General features: G+C 46.2%; 1 protein-coding gene across 4 annotated transcripts in view; it reads right to left on the bottom strand.

Annotated features, from left to right (window-relative positions):
- Nucleotides 1-15028, bottom strand: part of PLEKHA7 (pleckstrin homology domain containing A7) — a 220434-nt gene that overhangs the window by 52165 nt on the left and 153241 nt on the right. For all 4 annotated transcript variants that reach the window (XM_069554252.1, XM_069554253.1, XM_069554254.1 and 1 more), the window contains one exon: nucleotides 9640-9803. In XM_069554252.1, the coding sequence (XP_069410353.1) occupies nucleotides 9640-9803 (164 nt within the window). The remainder of the gene's footprint in view (nucleotides 1-9639; nucleotides 9804-15028) is intronic.

Here is a 15028-nt window from a genome sequence, read left to right as displayed (position 1 = left end):
AAGTGAAAGTGAAGTTGCTCAGTCGTGTCCGACTGTTGGCAACCCCATGGACTGCAGCCTTCCAGGCTCCTCTGTCCATGGGATTTTCCAGGCAAGAGTACTGGAGTGGGGTGCCATTGCCTTCTCCACCCAACACATGGCAATACGTCCTAAAAAGAAAGTTGACTGAGAAAGATAAAACTTTTTTCTCAGATTGACACCAGCATTGACTGCAAAACAAACCCTAACAGGGTGCCTAAAAGAATGGGAGTCTGCTTGCCACCCAGCCCTAAGACTTGGGGTTATGAACAACAGCTCCTGTTTCCACAGCTGTTGGGCCAAGATAAGATAGATGCCTTTGTGTCCAAAATGTTCAGGCTATGGCTACAGGTAAAAAAAAAGTGAAGGGAATTTTCCCGACTCCCCCACCTTACCTGACTTAAACATTTAACTTAATAAGTTACAGGATTTAAGGCAAAAGCGTTTTTTGGTCTTCTCCCTGTCTCTTTGAATTCTCTGCAATGTAACACATGACCTCTCAAATCAGGAGACCTGTCACACAGTACATCTGCAGTGCTCAATTTAGCACAGTGGTGGGGAAAGAAGGACGTACCCCTCAGCTGTCAGTGACCGTGTCATTCAGAGAAGAGGCCATGCACGGCGTTGATGTTCAGCTCAGACGACAACAGCCCTTCCTGTGCAGGTCATTACCACTGATGCGAGCACCTGGTGTCACTGGCCATTTAAAACCACAAGGAATCCTGACGTTTGGTGATTGCTGTGGCCACATGTGTCACTCTCCAAGCATGACAAACCCAGAGTGCATAGATTAGTGCCAGGCAGACCTGGATTCAACAGCTGGCTCCAGCCCACAGCAGCTGAGTGACCTTGGGCAACTCCCTGACCTCTCTGGTCTCAGGCTCCTCATCTGCAAAATGGGGACAACCCCCCCTAGCTCCTTGGGGAATAAAGGAGGAATAAAGGAGACGTTGGCACAGAGAGAGCACTGCACTGGGTCTGGCGCCTAAAGTGTGTGTGTTAGTTGCTCAGTCATGTCTGACTCTCTGTGACCCCATGGAATGCATCCTGCCAGGCTCCGCCATCCATGGAATGGAATTCTCCAGGTGAGAATACTGGAGTGGGTTGCCATTCCTTCTCCAGGGGATCTTCCTGACCCAGGGATTGAACTTGGATCTCCCACTTTGCAGGCAGATTCTTTACTGTCTGAGCTACCAGGGAAGCCATTAGCACATCATCAAATACAAATGTACTAGCTTCCAACATCTTTTCCTTCCTTGCCCCCATTTTTTCAAAGCAGCAATGTACCCAACAAAAAACTCACATTTCCTAACCTCCCTTGGAGCTGAGGGTGTTCATGTAACATGAATCAGGCCAATAAGATGTATGCAGAAGTTGTTGGATGGGTCTCCCAGGAAAGTCTTTAAAAGAAAGAACCTGCCTTAGCTAACCTTTCCCTTCTTCCCGCCTAGAACTTAGACTGGAATGCAAGGTGACAAAAATGCGGATGAAAGCCACCTGTCAAAACCTGGGTAGAAAGTGAGAAAGAGCCCAGGTCCCTGACAGCATCATGGAGCTACTATATGAGCCAGAACTAACTAACTGTGGATTCCTGTTAGTGAGAAAGCTAAAACCCAATTTGATTACACCGCTCTAAGTTGAGCTGTTCTGTCACAGGCAACCAAACGTAATCCCTGATACAAGGGGCTGAGCCCTGCCCTGGCCATTTTCAGCACATGATGGCAACACTTTATGTCTGCTTAGAGAAAATCCTTGTTTTCCCCTGCAAGTGGGCAGAGCACAAATCTCAGGCTGAGGACACCACTATGTTAATACCTGTCCTTCACAAGAACTTGGAAGTTAACAGATCGTACCAAGCAGTTGACACTATTATTTTACTCTGCCTCCAAACCCTTTATTTCACCAGGAAATAAGGAATAATATTTACTTCTATCTTAATGTTACACAGATAATTTACACATACTGGAAATCTCATGCAAAGACCTGAGCGAGAAAAGGAACCACACACAGCTTGTAGGGACTTAGCTGGACTTCAGTCCTGTTGGCAGACACAGCCCATCTGTCACAGTCCCACTGGAGGATCCCTCCCTACTCACCATACCTAAATGACCAAACTAACTGCCCAGAAACAAGGGTCAGGCCACTGACATCCTTGGAGTGTTTGTCTCAACATTAGGTGGCAGATGCTCCTGTCCAGCTACTGAATAGCACAGGGAACTCTGCTCAATGTTATATGGCAGACTGGATGGGAGGGGAGTCTGGGGAGAATGGATTCATGAATATGTATGACTGAGTCCCTGCACTGTTCACCTGAAACTATCACAACAATGTTAATCAGCTCTCAGTTCAGTTCAGTCGCTCAGTCGTGTCCAACTCTCTGCGACCCCATGAATCGCAGCACGCCAGGTCTCCCTGTCCTACCCCAATACAAAATAAAGTTTAAAGTTTGGGGGGAAAAAAAAATTCTGTCCTGAAAAACCAGCTCAGCCAGTGTCGACAGGATCAGTGCCAAGGTCAGTGCCAAGTCCTGAGCACTGACCCCAAGACTCAGGAGGACAGTGGGCTCAAAAGCTGACACCCACCCTGTGCAGTCCACAGCCTCGAATAAAAGGCTGAAGCAAATGGGTCCAAAGTCTCTAGGAAGCCCACAGGCAGGCTTGCTCACCTTGAATTAGTTCCTAAATTTGGTGACAGAAACGTCTGGAGAAAAATGGAGACAGAAGTTGGTTTCTTCTTTTCCCAGACTTAACTAGGGCAGTTCCCCTGGGATGGAGGAAGATAGCTGGCTACCTTTCAGGCTCTGCTCTAAATAAACAATAGGTGGGTCTGTCCTCCCCCAGAGAAGAGTGAGGCTGAAGGACAAATGAAACACCACGCTGCCAAGCTCAGGCCGTCACTCCTCTCAGCAGTGGCTACTGGCAAAGTCCCTCATGAAGTTTTAAGGACCTGACAAACCAGACAAAAAGGAAAGATGTATAATGGCTGCCAGGTCTCCTCACTTTGTTCATTTCTGCCTGGAGAATCCTTCCCTCTTCCTGAGTGAGTAACGCTTAATTACCATAGCCCAACCTGAGCCAGTCTGGAGCTCGGCACGCACTGAGCTCACTCACTTTCCGTCTCTCTATGGCAGTTCCAGTCTGGGTCACTCATTTTCTGTGGCCAATGCTTGGCTGCTTTATGCTGGGTCCTACTGTGTGCCAGGAACCCAGCACAGACCATCTCTAACCCCTAGAACAATCTTGCAAGGTCAGTACTGTCAAGCCCAGAGAGGCTGAGGGAACTCACATGAGCACCAGCTTACTGAAAATAAATTGTCTCTACTGAAGGATAGGGATTATGGGGAGCACTTACTAACTGTAAAACCCTGAGCTAAAGGACTTTAAATAGTATCTCTTATCATCGCACCAAGCTAGAAATATTATTCTTTCATTAAAGGTAATGAGCGCAAAGCTCAGAGTGGTAAAGCAACTTGCCCTGATCACACAACCAGTGCCGTGAAAGTTGCTCAGTCGTGTCCGACTCTTTGTGACCCCGTGGACTGTAGCCCACCAGGCCCCTCTGTCCATGGAATTCTCCAGGCAAGAATACTGGAGTGGGTAGCCATTCCCTTCTCCAGGGGATCTTCCCAACCCAGGGATCGAACCCGGTCTCGCACACTGCAGGTGGATTCTTTACTGTCTGAGCCACCAGGGAAGCTCAACCAGTGAAATAAGCAGGACTCAAATTCCATCTGATCCAACTCCTTAGCCCTGTACTGGGGTTGAAAGCATGTCTATAAGTTACTTCTGTTAAGGGTCCAAGGAGCTTGTCCAACCTCAGGCGTTGTTCCATCACACTTTAACCAAAGTGGTCAGGGTCTGAAAGGCCAAAGATTCCAGTCTCTGAAGAGAGTGGAGAGAGCCAGAAACATGTGGGCCACTTCTGAGCAGACTGAATCCCCGTAACAGTGCTCAGCCTGCTCTCAGACACCCCAAATCCCTATCCTCTTTGAACATCTCTCAGGGAGAAGTTTCATTCATCGATCTAACCACCACCTGTCCAGCCAGCCAAACATCCATGCACCGTCCTTTAAATGATTATTTACTATGTGCCAGGCACCATTCTCACTTCTAAGGAACTTACAGTCTAGTGGGGGTGACAAAGAGAAAGCAGGCCAACATAACTTTAGCATGAAAGTTCTATGCATGAGAAAAGACACAGTGCTACAAGCAGAAGCATCTAACATACTGAGAGTCAAAGAAGAAAGAAATACAAGTAAGCTAGGCCCTGAAGGATGTGCTGAGTGGTCCTAGTAAGGGTGAGGGCCAGGGGAGCAGATGGGCAAGGCCTAGAGGACCTACAGGGAACAGACCCAGCCAAGGATCAAAAGCCATACTAAGGAGATTTGATTTTACTCTAACGGTGACTGGACTATAAGCCCCCTCAGTTCCATGACAGGACTATAGTTACACTGAGACCACATAGTTATGGAGAGACCAGAGAGGTTGGCAAGCTGGAAAAAAAGAGGTCGGTTTCCTTCCGATAGGCCCTCCTATCTGAACTGCTTGTCAGTTCTGTGAACTGTAGCAACAAGCTGCCCTCCTTGCTTAGTGCTTTAGCTTCTTGGAGAGGACAAGACATCCTTAGATAAGAGAGGGGAAAAACGGCAGTTCAATGGAGGAACTTGGAAGACAGATTTTAAGGAGGCTGTAGAGAATAAAAAAACAGAATCCAAAATCTGGCAAGTGGAAGAACATAGAAATAAGGGAGAAGAAATTATGGCCAGGAGGAGGGAGAGGGTGGGCTCTGGCCATAGCGCTCAGTGTCCCTGACGGAGGAGGGGTGGGGGCTCGAGAATGCTTGTCCATCAGGAGACCCTGAAGCCTGTAGGGAACAAGAGGACAACGGAAGGAAGCACAGCAAGGGTGCTCGGCTCCCTCTGGGGTTAGAGGAACAATGTAGGAAGAGGCTGGAGGAGGAGACAGTGAGGGGCAGGCTGAGGGATGGTCCTGCAGGAAGCCTGCGTTGCTGAACCACAGCTCACACTGCTAAGGGATGGGCACATCCTGGAGAAGAGGAGAGTATGATGTGCCCACAGGAGACTCATTATCATGTAATTCAGAGGACTGACAATGAAACTGGACGGGTGCAAAAAAAAAAAAAAAAAAGAATGACACTGTTAAAACCTGTGGGAGCTAGCATATTGGATATGGAGTATCAACTGTTTTAGGCAACATGCTAAGTGAGCACTTCACACATTCATTTCATTTTCACAAAAATCTGATGAACCAGAAAAATTTCTTTAAAAAGCATACCTAAATTGCACAAGTGACACGGCTAGAAAGTAGTAGCAGAGCTGTGTTTAAACTCTGGCCTATCCGACTTCAGAGACTAAACCCCAGGAGGAGACAGTACTTACGGCAAAAGAAATCGATATAGCAGGAGGTGGCTTGGATATTGGTTGCTTGCACATCATTTATCACATCCCATCAAGTCATTTTTCCTTCCTCTGTCCACAGCCCTAACATCGCTTAGGAGTCTACCCCTACCTCACTCTCAGTCCCCACGGTCAGGTTCTAGAAGTGAAGCATGTATCTCAGGCCTGTGTCAGTCAGCACGTGCACTCCCTGGCCATGGTAGGTGACTTGGGGAATCACTGTGACCTAAGCGGGTCTGACCAGAAGAGATCTCAGAGCTTTTGGGTAAGACTCTGGTTCTTTCCTACTGGACTTAACTCAGATGACCTAAGTCTGGGGCTACTGCAGCCATCTAGCCACCAGATCCCAGATCTGCCAACGATCTCTACACAGAGTTCAGGAATGAATCCAGCCCAGTGGGGAGAGAGATGATGTGTAATTATCATCTGTCTGAGCCTTTAACACAGCTGTTTTCTAAAGCTGTAGTTATCCTGAACTTTTCAGCGCCTTGAATCAATAAACTCCTCCCCTTGTAAGATAAATTTGCATTTTGTTACCTGTAATAAGAAGCCCTAATGTACCACATTCATAAAGAAAGAATTTGCCTGTGTGAATAAGAATAGAACCATTTGGGTGAGAATCAAGGAGGGAAAGAAGGAAAAGCTACAGTTGGGACCGCCTACAGAACAGCGCTGGAGGTTTCCAGAGCAGATCACCAACGTGGAGGAGAGGCAAGATGTAGTCTTACATGATGAATACGTCTCACTAACTAAATGTCTGAACATCTTATTCAGAAAAATAGAACATTTAATAAGTCTGAATTCCCTTGGCTGACAGTTTCATCTCTCAGAAAATTAAGAGGAAATGCTACTCTGGTTTTACTGAGTCAGAAGGTAGAACAAGTTTTGTTTTGTTTATGTTTTTTAAAACAGGGAAGAAACCTTGGGCAAAGATGACTATGGGATTTCAAGAGATTATTATGAGCATAGCAAGAACACATTTTAAAAGTTCAGAAAAAAAGCCAGAGATAATAAAATGGCCTGAGATCTGGAAGGCAGCCCAGTGGAGAAGGGAAGGAGCCTCTCTGAAAGCAAAATCTGAATTAATTACAAAATCCTCTTGTAGGAAAAAGCAAAAAAAAAAAAAAAAATCCTAATCTTAGCCAGCAAATTCATCCTAAACAGTTCAGGCAGACATCACTTATCAATCACAGCACTTTTTCCTGTTAAGCCTGATCTCATTCTTAAGTTATCTTTGACCCAGTGCCCAAGTCAGGCACAAGACAACTGGGCAAAGCTGGGACACAAGAATGAACCTGTCTGACATTGCTGGTAGAAACAATCCAGTGTAACACAGGCAGCACTCAGAGCTCCTATTATGAGAAATGCATCAAGCACAAATCCAGCGGACTGGGCCCACGTGAATGACTGCAAAAACGGTAGTCTAGAAAGAACTGAGATTTGTTTACTTAAAGCAAAGCAACATAAAACAAAACTGTCTATTTTCTAAGAATTAAAATAAAGGAGGAGAGAACTTAAAAAAAATAATAATAATAAGAGGTATCTCTGCTTGGGAAGATGACCACAGCACAAATAAAGTTGAATTCTTCAACTTCTGAACTTATTTCCATATCTTCATCAAGGTGAGTGACCTAACCATGAATAAAACAACCTTGGTTCAGAGAGACTGAAAGACCAAGATGGCAAGGAAGATGGGGAAAGGTCAGCTGTCAGAACCCCAGGGCCCTAAGGGAACTCGAAGATGGGCTCTAGAAACCTCTCAGACCATCTCTGAGGAATCCAAGAGAAATGCCAGAATGTTACAGACTGACAAACAGTATCCTGACTTTGAAAAGAGGGGGAAAGCAGATTCTCTTAAATAATACGACTGAGAGCCTACAACCGACCTCTGCAAGAGGCCAAGCAGCATTCCCAACTGGGCAGATTTCAATACATGGAGGAAAGGAAGCATCGAAGAAAAGCAAGGAACTCACTAGGAAATGCAGAGAATAGGTACCAGCAGTTCACTGCAGAGGAATACAAGTGACCAATAAGTATAAAAGATCCCCACCATCATGAAAACACACATTAAAATAAACAGATACCACTTATCTGCACAGCAGCTCAGCAAAAATGAAAAAGACTGATACTATCAACTGCTGGCAAAGATGTGGAGAAATGAGCACTCTCATTAGTGGAACATATTAATACAACTTACTTTAAACGACAGTTTGGCAGTATTGATTACAATTTAAGATGCACTGTATATTGATCCAACAGTCTGAAAGCCTCACACATGCAGAGGCTTGTACAAATTTTTCATTACACAACCGTGCTGTAAAAGAGAACACAAAATAAACCATCCAACACGTGGCACATGCTTAACTACACTAGGGTACATTTACATTATGAAATACCATACAGCAGGCAAAAACACAGCCCAGATACACTGATACAGAATGATTTTCAAGATCAATATCATTCATGCTATTAAAAAAGCACAAAAAACCCTCTATATTTCTATAAGAGCATATACGCACATAAATGAACAGAAAATAGTTTAAAGAGATCCCTGGTAACCTGATAACAGAGGTAACACTGGGAAGGTGACTAAGGATATTTTTCTTCACTTTCTGTATTTTTTTACAAGAAGAATGTCTTATTGCGTGTGTGTCGCGTGGAGGAAGACTTCCCTGCTGGTCCAGGGGCTGAAACTCCACATTCCCAATGCAGGCGACCCAGGTTTGATTCAATTAGGGGTTCACTTGCAGCAACTAAAGATTCCATGTGCCACAACTAAGACTCAACACAACCAAAATAAATAGTTTTTGATGAACAACAAAGACAAGGAAACAGTGAGCTTCTGGGACCAGACTGTGCACTAGGAGTGAGTCGTGCCAAACCTGCCCATTTCCTTCTCCTGGGATGAAGGTGGGAATGCCAGTGTCACTGAACAGATGCCCTGCAGGCTAACGGCACAGACTTTTGATTCATTATCATGCTCACAACAGAAAAACCCAGGTTGGATGACACCGCTAGGAAGAGAGGCAAACCTGACTGAATGCCTATAGGCAAGAGTCACGGATGCAGGGCCCACGGGGTAACTGCCAGGACAGTCTTTGTTCCTGTCCTGTACAACATATTCATTCATTTTTTCAGTTTCTCACTCACTCGATAGGTATTTGAGAGCTTACTATATGTCAGGTGTGCAGAAGATTCAAAGATGATACCCCCTCGAAGCCTAGGATACTGAAAAGTAGACGGAAAAACCCAGCACAACAAATGCTCAACTTAGGCGCTACGGAAACTCCAAGGGCAGAACCAGACCCCTACCTTGCCTCTTCAGGGAGGCTACTAATTATATCAAAGACCTGTTAGTCTCAGGAAACAGAATATGAAGCTAGGAAGTACCACTAATACCCCAAACCACATAAAATTGAGTTGGAAAAGGTGGACAAAATAAAACCACTCATTTGCAATCACTGAGAATCCAGTCTTCAGGTTGCTGGAGGACACCACTCTTACAGGGCCTAAGAGACCTTTGTCAAAGAGGCCTCCAAACAGAGCAAGATGTCCAGCGAAGAAGGGGATTCATGTCAGGTGAGCACTGGCTAAAGGCACCCCGACTTTTCCAGGGCTACCTGACCTTCTCCAAGCAACTGATTTCACTCATGTTCCTTGTCCGCGTGCTCTCAGGGAATCACCCACAGTCAACAGACTCAGGAACCTCCAGATCCCCAATGGTACCCTGGTTGGCCCATTTGAGGGAAGAGGCAGCTGAAAGACAGTGCCCACATCAGCTCCCAACAGCAAGGTGGTGGGCTGTCAGTGGCACATTTCCAGTTTCAAGATCTTACCTGCTTGTCCGCTCCCTCCTCCCAAGACGTTGCCCCAGGGTTGTCCTTTCAGCCACACACAAGAGAAGAAAGACTGAGAAACACACGAGCAGGCTCCAAGGCCGGGCATCCCAGCCTTTTCAGTCATTTCACCCTTCCAGTCCTTCCCGTTTCTCTGCTTAATGAGGCCAGAGGACTCGATAATTCCCAGGGGACCTCTCAGCTCTGCCGGCAGCATGTATTGGCTCTATAAGCATTCTCCTCCAGGAAGAAGTCACCATTTAAAATTCCAAGGGAGGGCAATGCTTAATAGGAGCGAGTGGACAGTGGAATCTGGGTCCCCCTCCCACACAGGCAGCGCTCTGGCAGGGACCCTCCATGGGGACTGACCTCTTCAGTGACGATCGAGACAGCACCTGTGCAGCCTGGTTCATGGCCCGGACCCAAGCATTCATGTCCTCCTGGGTGTCGGCACTGAAGTAGTATGTCCTCATGCCCGACTGCTCGGCCTGAGAGCTATTATAGATGAGAGCCCGCATCCCGGTGTGCACAGCCTGGAGACAGAAGACAGAGACTCAGGTCAGAGAGGTTAGTGTGCGTTTCACTTCCAGGAGCAAAAACCAAGAGATGCCCCAGCCCAGTTCTCCCCTCTTCCAGACAGAAAGCCCACGCACCACCCAGCTGATTTCCACAGGTGGAAAAAAGAGGCTGGGTTCCCCTTCCTTGACACAGGCCCAGCAACAGCTGTGTCTGCTCCCCACAGCAAAAGCCCTGCAGCTGTACCTGTTTCCTACTTATCTTACTCCCACTTATGGAAGGGCACACAGTCAATTCAAGGCTTATGTGAGAAAGAGATTTTTTTAATTTAAAAAAAAACAAAAAACAAAAAACATCTCATTCCAAATAAGCAGACTCTCAGGAATCCCTGTCTTGGTTCTTCAGAAGCACCTGATGACTGGAATTGATTCAAAACAGCTGCTCAATAGCAGATAGCGTGGTGCAGATATTTCCTGGGTTTCCTTGCTTGGCATGAAATGTGATATGTGCCCATCAAGGAAGCCGCTCTTCTCCTCCAAAGAGGTACTATGAAGTTTGACCAAGCGGTCTAACACCTGACTGAGGACCCTGGCATACCTACTATGTGTCAGGAAGCCTCAAGGTACTCTCATATGTTCTATAGGTACCAGGAATGACCCCCGAAAAGCAACTGGGATGGACCGTGAAGAGGTAACACTAGTTTTCCCCTTTGGGCTCTGATAAGCAGAGTCTTTTAAATTTGCAAGGAAAAGACTCACCAAATCCACAGGGTGAGATGATGCGGAAAGATAAAGATTTACGGAGTGCCTTCTGTGTATCTTCTGGGTACCTCCATGCCTTTATCTCATTTTAATCCCAACAGCCTTGAAATGTAGGAACATTCAGAATCCCTTTTATAGATATGGCAAGTAAAGCTCTGAGAAGTGACTTTCCTAGATTTCCACGCCTAGTCACAGATTCTTCTTATCACAGCACTTATTACATGGCATTGTTTCTTTTACACTCTTGTTTATCATCTCTCTCTTTCTTGCAGAATATAAACTTGATGAGAGCAGGGATTCTGTCTATTTTGGTATTACTATATCCCCAGGAACAGTGCCTGGCACACAGTAGGTGCCCAATAAATATTTTTTTGATTGACTGAAAAGCTGGAGCCAGGCTTCTAGACACTCACTTAGGAATGTCTATTCAGACATTCTAGACATGTCACCCAGGGTCTATCCAGAAATGAGTCTGATACAGCTCACTGATCTAATAACCTGGATCTACAATGACAGGCAGATACCATGCAAGGACCAGTCAAAGAAAGCAAAATGAGAGAAGTGGAAACATGTCTAGAAAATGACATGTTTCTGAAATCACCAGTGGTCATGGATGAAATCTCAGACACGATCTATAAGCATTCACTTCTCCTCTCACACTCCTAACAGCCATGTCCAAAAACGATGTTAAATACAAGTTTGCTTGTGACACCCACAGATCTGAGTCCACCCAGCCCAGTGCCAAGGGAGTGCAGGCAGACCTGGCTTGCAACTAAGGGCTCCCACAGTGGCCAGAGCAAACCTGATCTCCTTTCTTGCATGATAAGGACTCACCCACTCTTCTAGGAAGGATTCCTCCTTTTCAGCAAGGTGGAGACGTGGCAATTGGAAGAGAACAGGGGCTTATGCGTGTCTTACTGTGAACTGGCAGAAGTTCTTGGAAAAGCTCCCTTGGACAATGACCCATAAGATCTTTGACACCTGCTTCCCAGACTTTCTGCCCAGCCACAGGGGGTTCTGGGGCAGGCATCCACTTGAGTAAGTAAGTGGGATTCACTGAACCATCACTGACTTATGGAGGACTAACACAAAATACAAGTAAGCTGAACCAACCTTAACTTGGGAAGTATAAGGAGTGTCACTGACCACAACTCCTACTACAAATGACAGCTCCGTGTGATCTGTCTGAAGAATACGACCAGCCCCATCTGCCCTGGCAAAACTAGCTGATGGCTAGTTTCCCTGGAAAAAGCTCTGGATGGGTAATCAGCCATTTATAGGGCAGTGATACCAGAGCTGTGGATGTTTAAGTAAAAGTACCAAACCCGTCCAGAGGACTTAGGGAAGGCTTCCTGGAGAAGGTGTGCCCTGAACAGACACCTAAAAGGCAAGGAAGAGTTCAGAAAGGGCATTCGAGGTTGTGACTGAAGCTCAAGCAAAGGCCTACGGGCAAGAAATGGAGGAAAGGCATATGAAGAAAGTGTGCTAAAACGTGGCTAGAGAGATAAGCCAGACCTTCTAAACCAAAACTGGGCTCTATCCTGAAGGCAACGGGAGCCACAGAAGAGTATATGGTGGGAGCATTCTTGAACAGACGTGTAACTGAGAAACAGTGTGGAGGACAGGCTGAAGGCTACAGAGGAGCTCGAGGGCTGAAGCAATGATGGCCAACACTCACTGAGTGCTCACTACGTGCAAGGCATCATTTCAGTGCCTAGTAAGTTAGTTACCGTGGGGTCGGGGGGTGATGGTAGAGTAGACAGAATAGCAACAGTGGTAAGGGAAAGATGGATTTCAGAGACAGAGAAAGCACAAAATTGAAAGGGGAAAGAAGAGCAGCTCTTTCCTGTTCTTTTCTTATCCCGTTAATCCCCAGGCTCATGCAGACAAAGGCAAGGACTGTGTCCTTTCACTGCTGTATCCCTAGCATCTATATCCTGCCAAGTAGAACAACAGAGCACAATAGAAGTTTGCTGAGTATACATAAGTATACTCAGTGTTTTATACATAAAACACCATGACTTTTGGCTGGCCTTCAGCCAGAATCGAAAGCAGAGAGTCTTAACCTTTTTTCTGGCATCTTTTTGACGACTTGGTGAATTCTACGAACTCTTCCTAGAAGGTGTTTTAGTGCACAAATAAGATAAAGGAAATACACTATATTAAAATATAGTTACCAAAATATTTTTAAATGTTGCAATATAGTGATACAGGTGCTTCCTTAATAATGTATCACATAACAAGTCTGGTAGCACATGTAATAATTATTGTAATTTCGAAGTGGTGAAGAGCATAAACAGTATTTCAAGATATCTGCAACAACTATAATGTGATATGAAAACATCTCTGGTTTCTATTGGTGATCAAAGGCATGGGTGCTGTCAATACCGACTGTTGTCTGCTTTCTCAAAGGAGATGTTATGCATTAAAATAGAAAAGACATGATTTACCCGTGGACACTAAGAGGTTTAAAAAAGAAGGATGCGATTTACCTACTGACACTCAGGTAAGGCGCCCTTAGTCTTGAGGGAAGGAGAACAGCTCAAAGGGAAGCAGTAAAGATGCTTTCCCTCACCGGCTGCGTGGGGATGGTTTTTGCCCCAGACCCTGGATCTGAGGGGCTAAGCTTGCTCAGAGGTGACCAGCAGGCCAAGGGAGGCTGTGCCTCCTGTAGGCACTCTGTGAGAAGATGCCCCAGATGAGCCAGCAGAGCACAAGGCCTGCTGATGGCGGGGAGGGGTGGGAGATGGGGGAAGAGTGGCACCTAAAGGCCACGGAGAGCCCTGCTGGCTCATCCCGCAGCCCCAGTGGAGCCTCAGGGCGCATCCAGCACAATGCCTAGGGCCTGCCAGGCTGGGAGCGCGGTTAGAGAAGACAGACAAGAGAGGACACATAACCCTCTAGGCTCTATCTGCCACTGCAGATACCCTGAACAGTCTCAGGCAAGGTGTCCTAGCAACAGTCAGAGAACTGCAGTTCTGGAACCTGAGAAATGGCATCAGAGGCAAGCATAAGGCCCAGGACATAAAACACTGCCCACTCCTTGAAAGCCCATGAATGTGGACTCTGAACTGCCCCACGCCCACCCTCAGGTCCCTGAAAGAATGACACTGCGACCCAAAGGGAAGGGACCTCTTCCACACTCAGGAAACCAGTCCTCTCTGGAGAACCGGCTCAGCATCACCAGGGCGGCCCGGAGTAGCTTTTCTTTCCTCTCAGACCCTGAAGACCCCAATCAGCCCCCAAAATGGCCATGCCTTCTGTCTCCCAGACAAAATATTTAGGGAACACTCTTGGTGAAGTCTTTTTTCTTTTAAAAAGGAGAGAATGTGACAGCACATAAAAGATGTTTTCCTCGAACCTATTTTTCACACCTCCCAATGAAGTGTTAAGATGAAACATATATAGTTATTATAATCTGTTACTTTGAAGATATTCCAAATGCTGTCCCCACCACCACCAAATCATATAACAGTGTTATCCCAGTTGCTTGCCCAGTAGCAGTACTCAATCCTAGAAAGGAAGGTTTTCCAAGGAAGGTGTTCGGCTGCAAAAGACTAGTCTGAAAACCAGGGAACAAAACGTTCTCAGAGCCAACAGTGAGCAGGAGAGGCTCTGAACTATTTAATAGATCAGTATTACTAATATAACAATAACCATTCATTGAAACCATCTCCTGCCTCCCACAATGGGTGCACAGATGACCAGAGTAAGATGTGGGAGAAAAGCAGAGAGGAAGAGAGAAAAATTGTCTTCCCTCCCTGTACTGCACATGAAAGAGCACAGAGCTCAGGGTGGAGGTCTGCCTCCATCGTCTTCCAGCTCTGGGGCTGTGGTAAGCTTCTTCAGCTCTCCGATCCTCATTCTCCTAATCTATAAAACGAAGCTAATCGTACTAACCCCCCAGGCTCCCCACAAGCATCAAGTGAGGTAATGTGAACAGCAGCAGTTCTCAGTCACAAAAGGTTTTACAGGAATAAGGTAATGCCACATCATGCAACATGAAGCAAAGGAGGATCCAGGATCTTCAACCCACAGCAACTCTGGAGTCACTGGGGATAGCGACAGTGGTTAAGAAAGCAGGAGCCCCTGTTTTGTTTTGTTTTTCTGAGACCCTGTCGCAGAAATATAGTAGTGACAAGAAAAGAGAGGTCTAAATACTTAAGGCTGAGGGACTCAAAAGCTCTGACACAAATGAAAGCACTTGTGATGGGATATTATTCTTGGTTAAAGAATTTATAACAAGGAGTCTGAGTGAACTCTGGGCGTTGGTGATGGACAGGGAGGCCTGGCGTGCTGTGATTCATGGGGTCGCAAAGAGTCGGACACGACTGAGCGACTGAACTGAACTGAACATGAGTCTGAAACATTCAACTTCTTAACTTCTTCCCCCTCCCACTCCCAACAAAAACAACTGCTTCAGTGAAGCCATTTCTGGGAACACAATGTATCTTAGGGGCTTTCCAGGTGGCGTAATGGTA

Source organism: Ovis canadensis, chromosome 15 (genome assembly GCF_042477335.2).
Source record: "Ovis canadensis isolate MfBH-ARS-UI-01 breed Bighorn chromosome 15, ARS-UI_OviCan_v2, whole genome shotgun sequence".
Classification (NCBI taxonomy): Eukaryota; Metazoa; Chordata; class Mammalia; order Artiodactyla; family Bovidae; genus Ovis; species Ovis canadensis.
The sequence above is the reverse complement of the archived record's forward strand: the minus strand, read 5'-3'. Positions and strand labels throughout refer to the sequence as shown.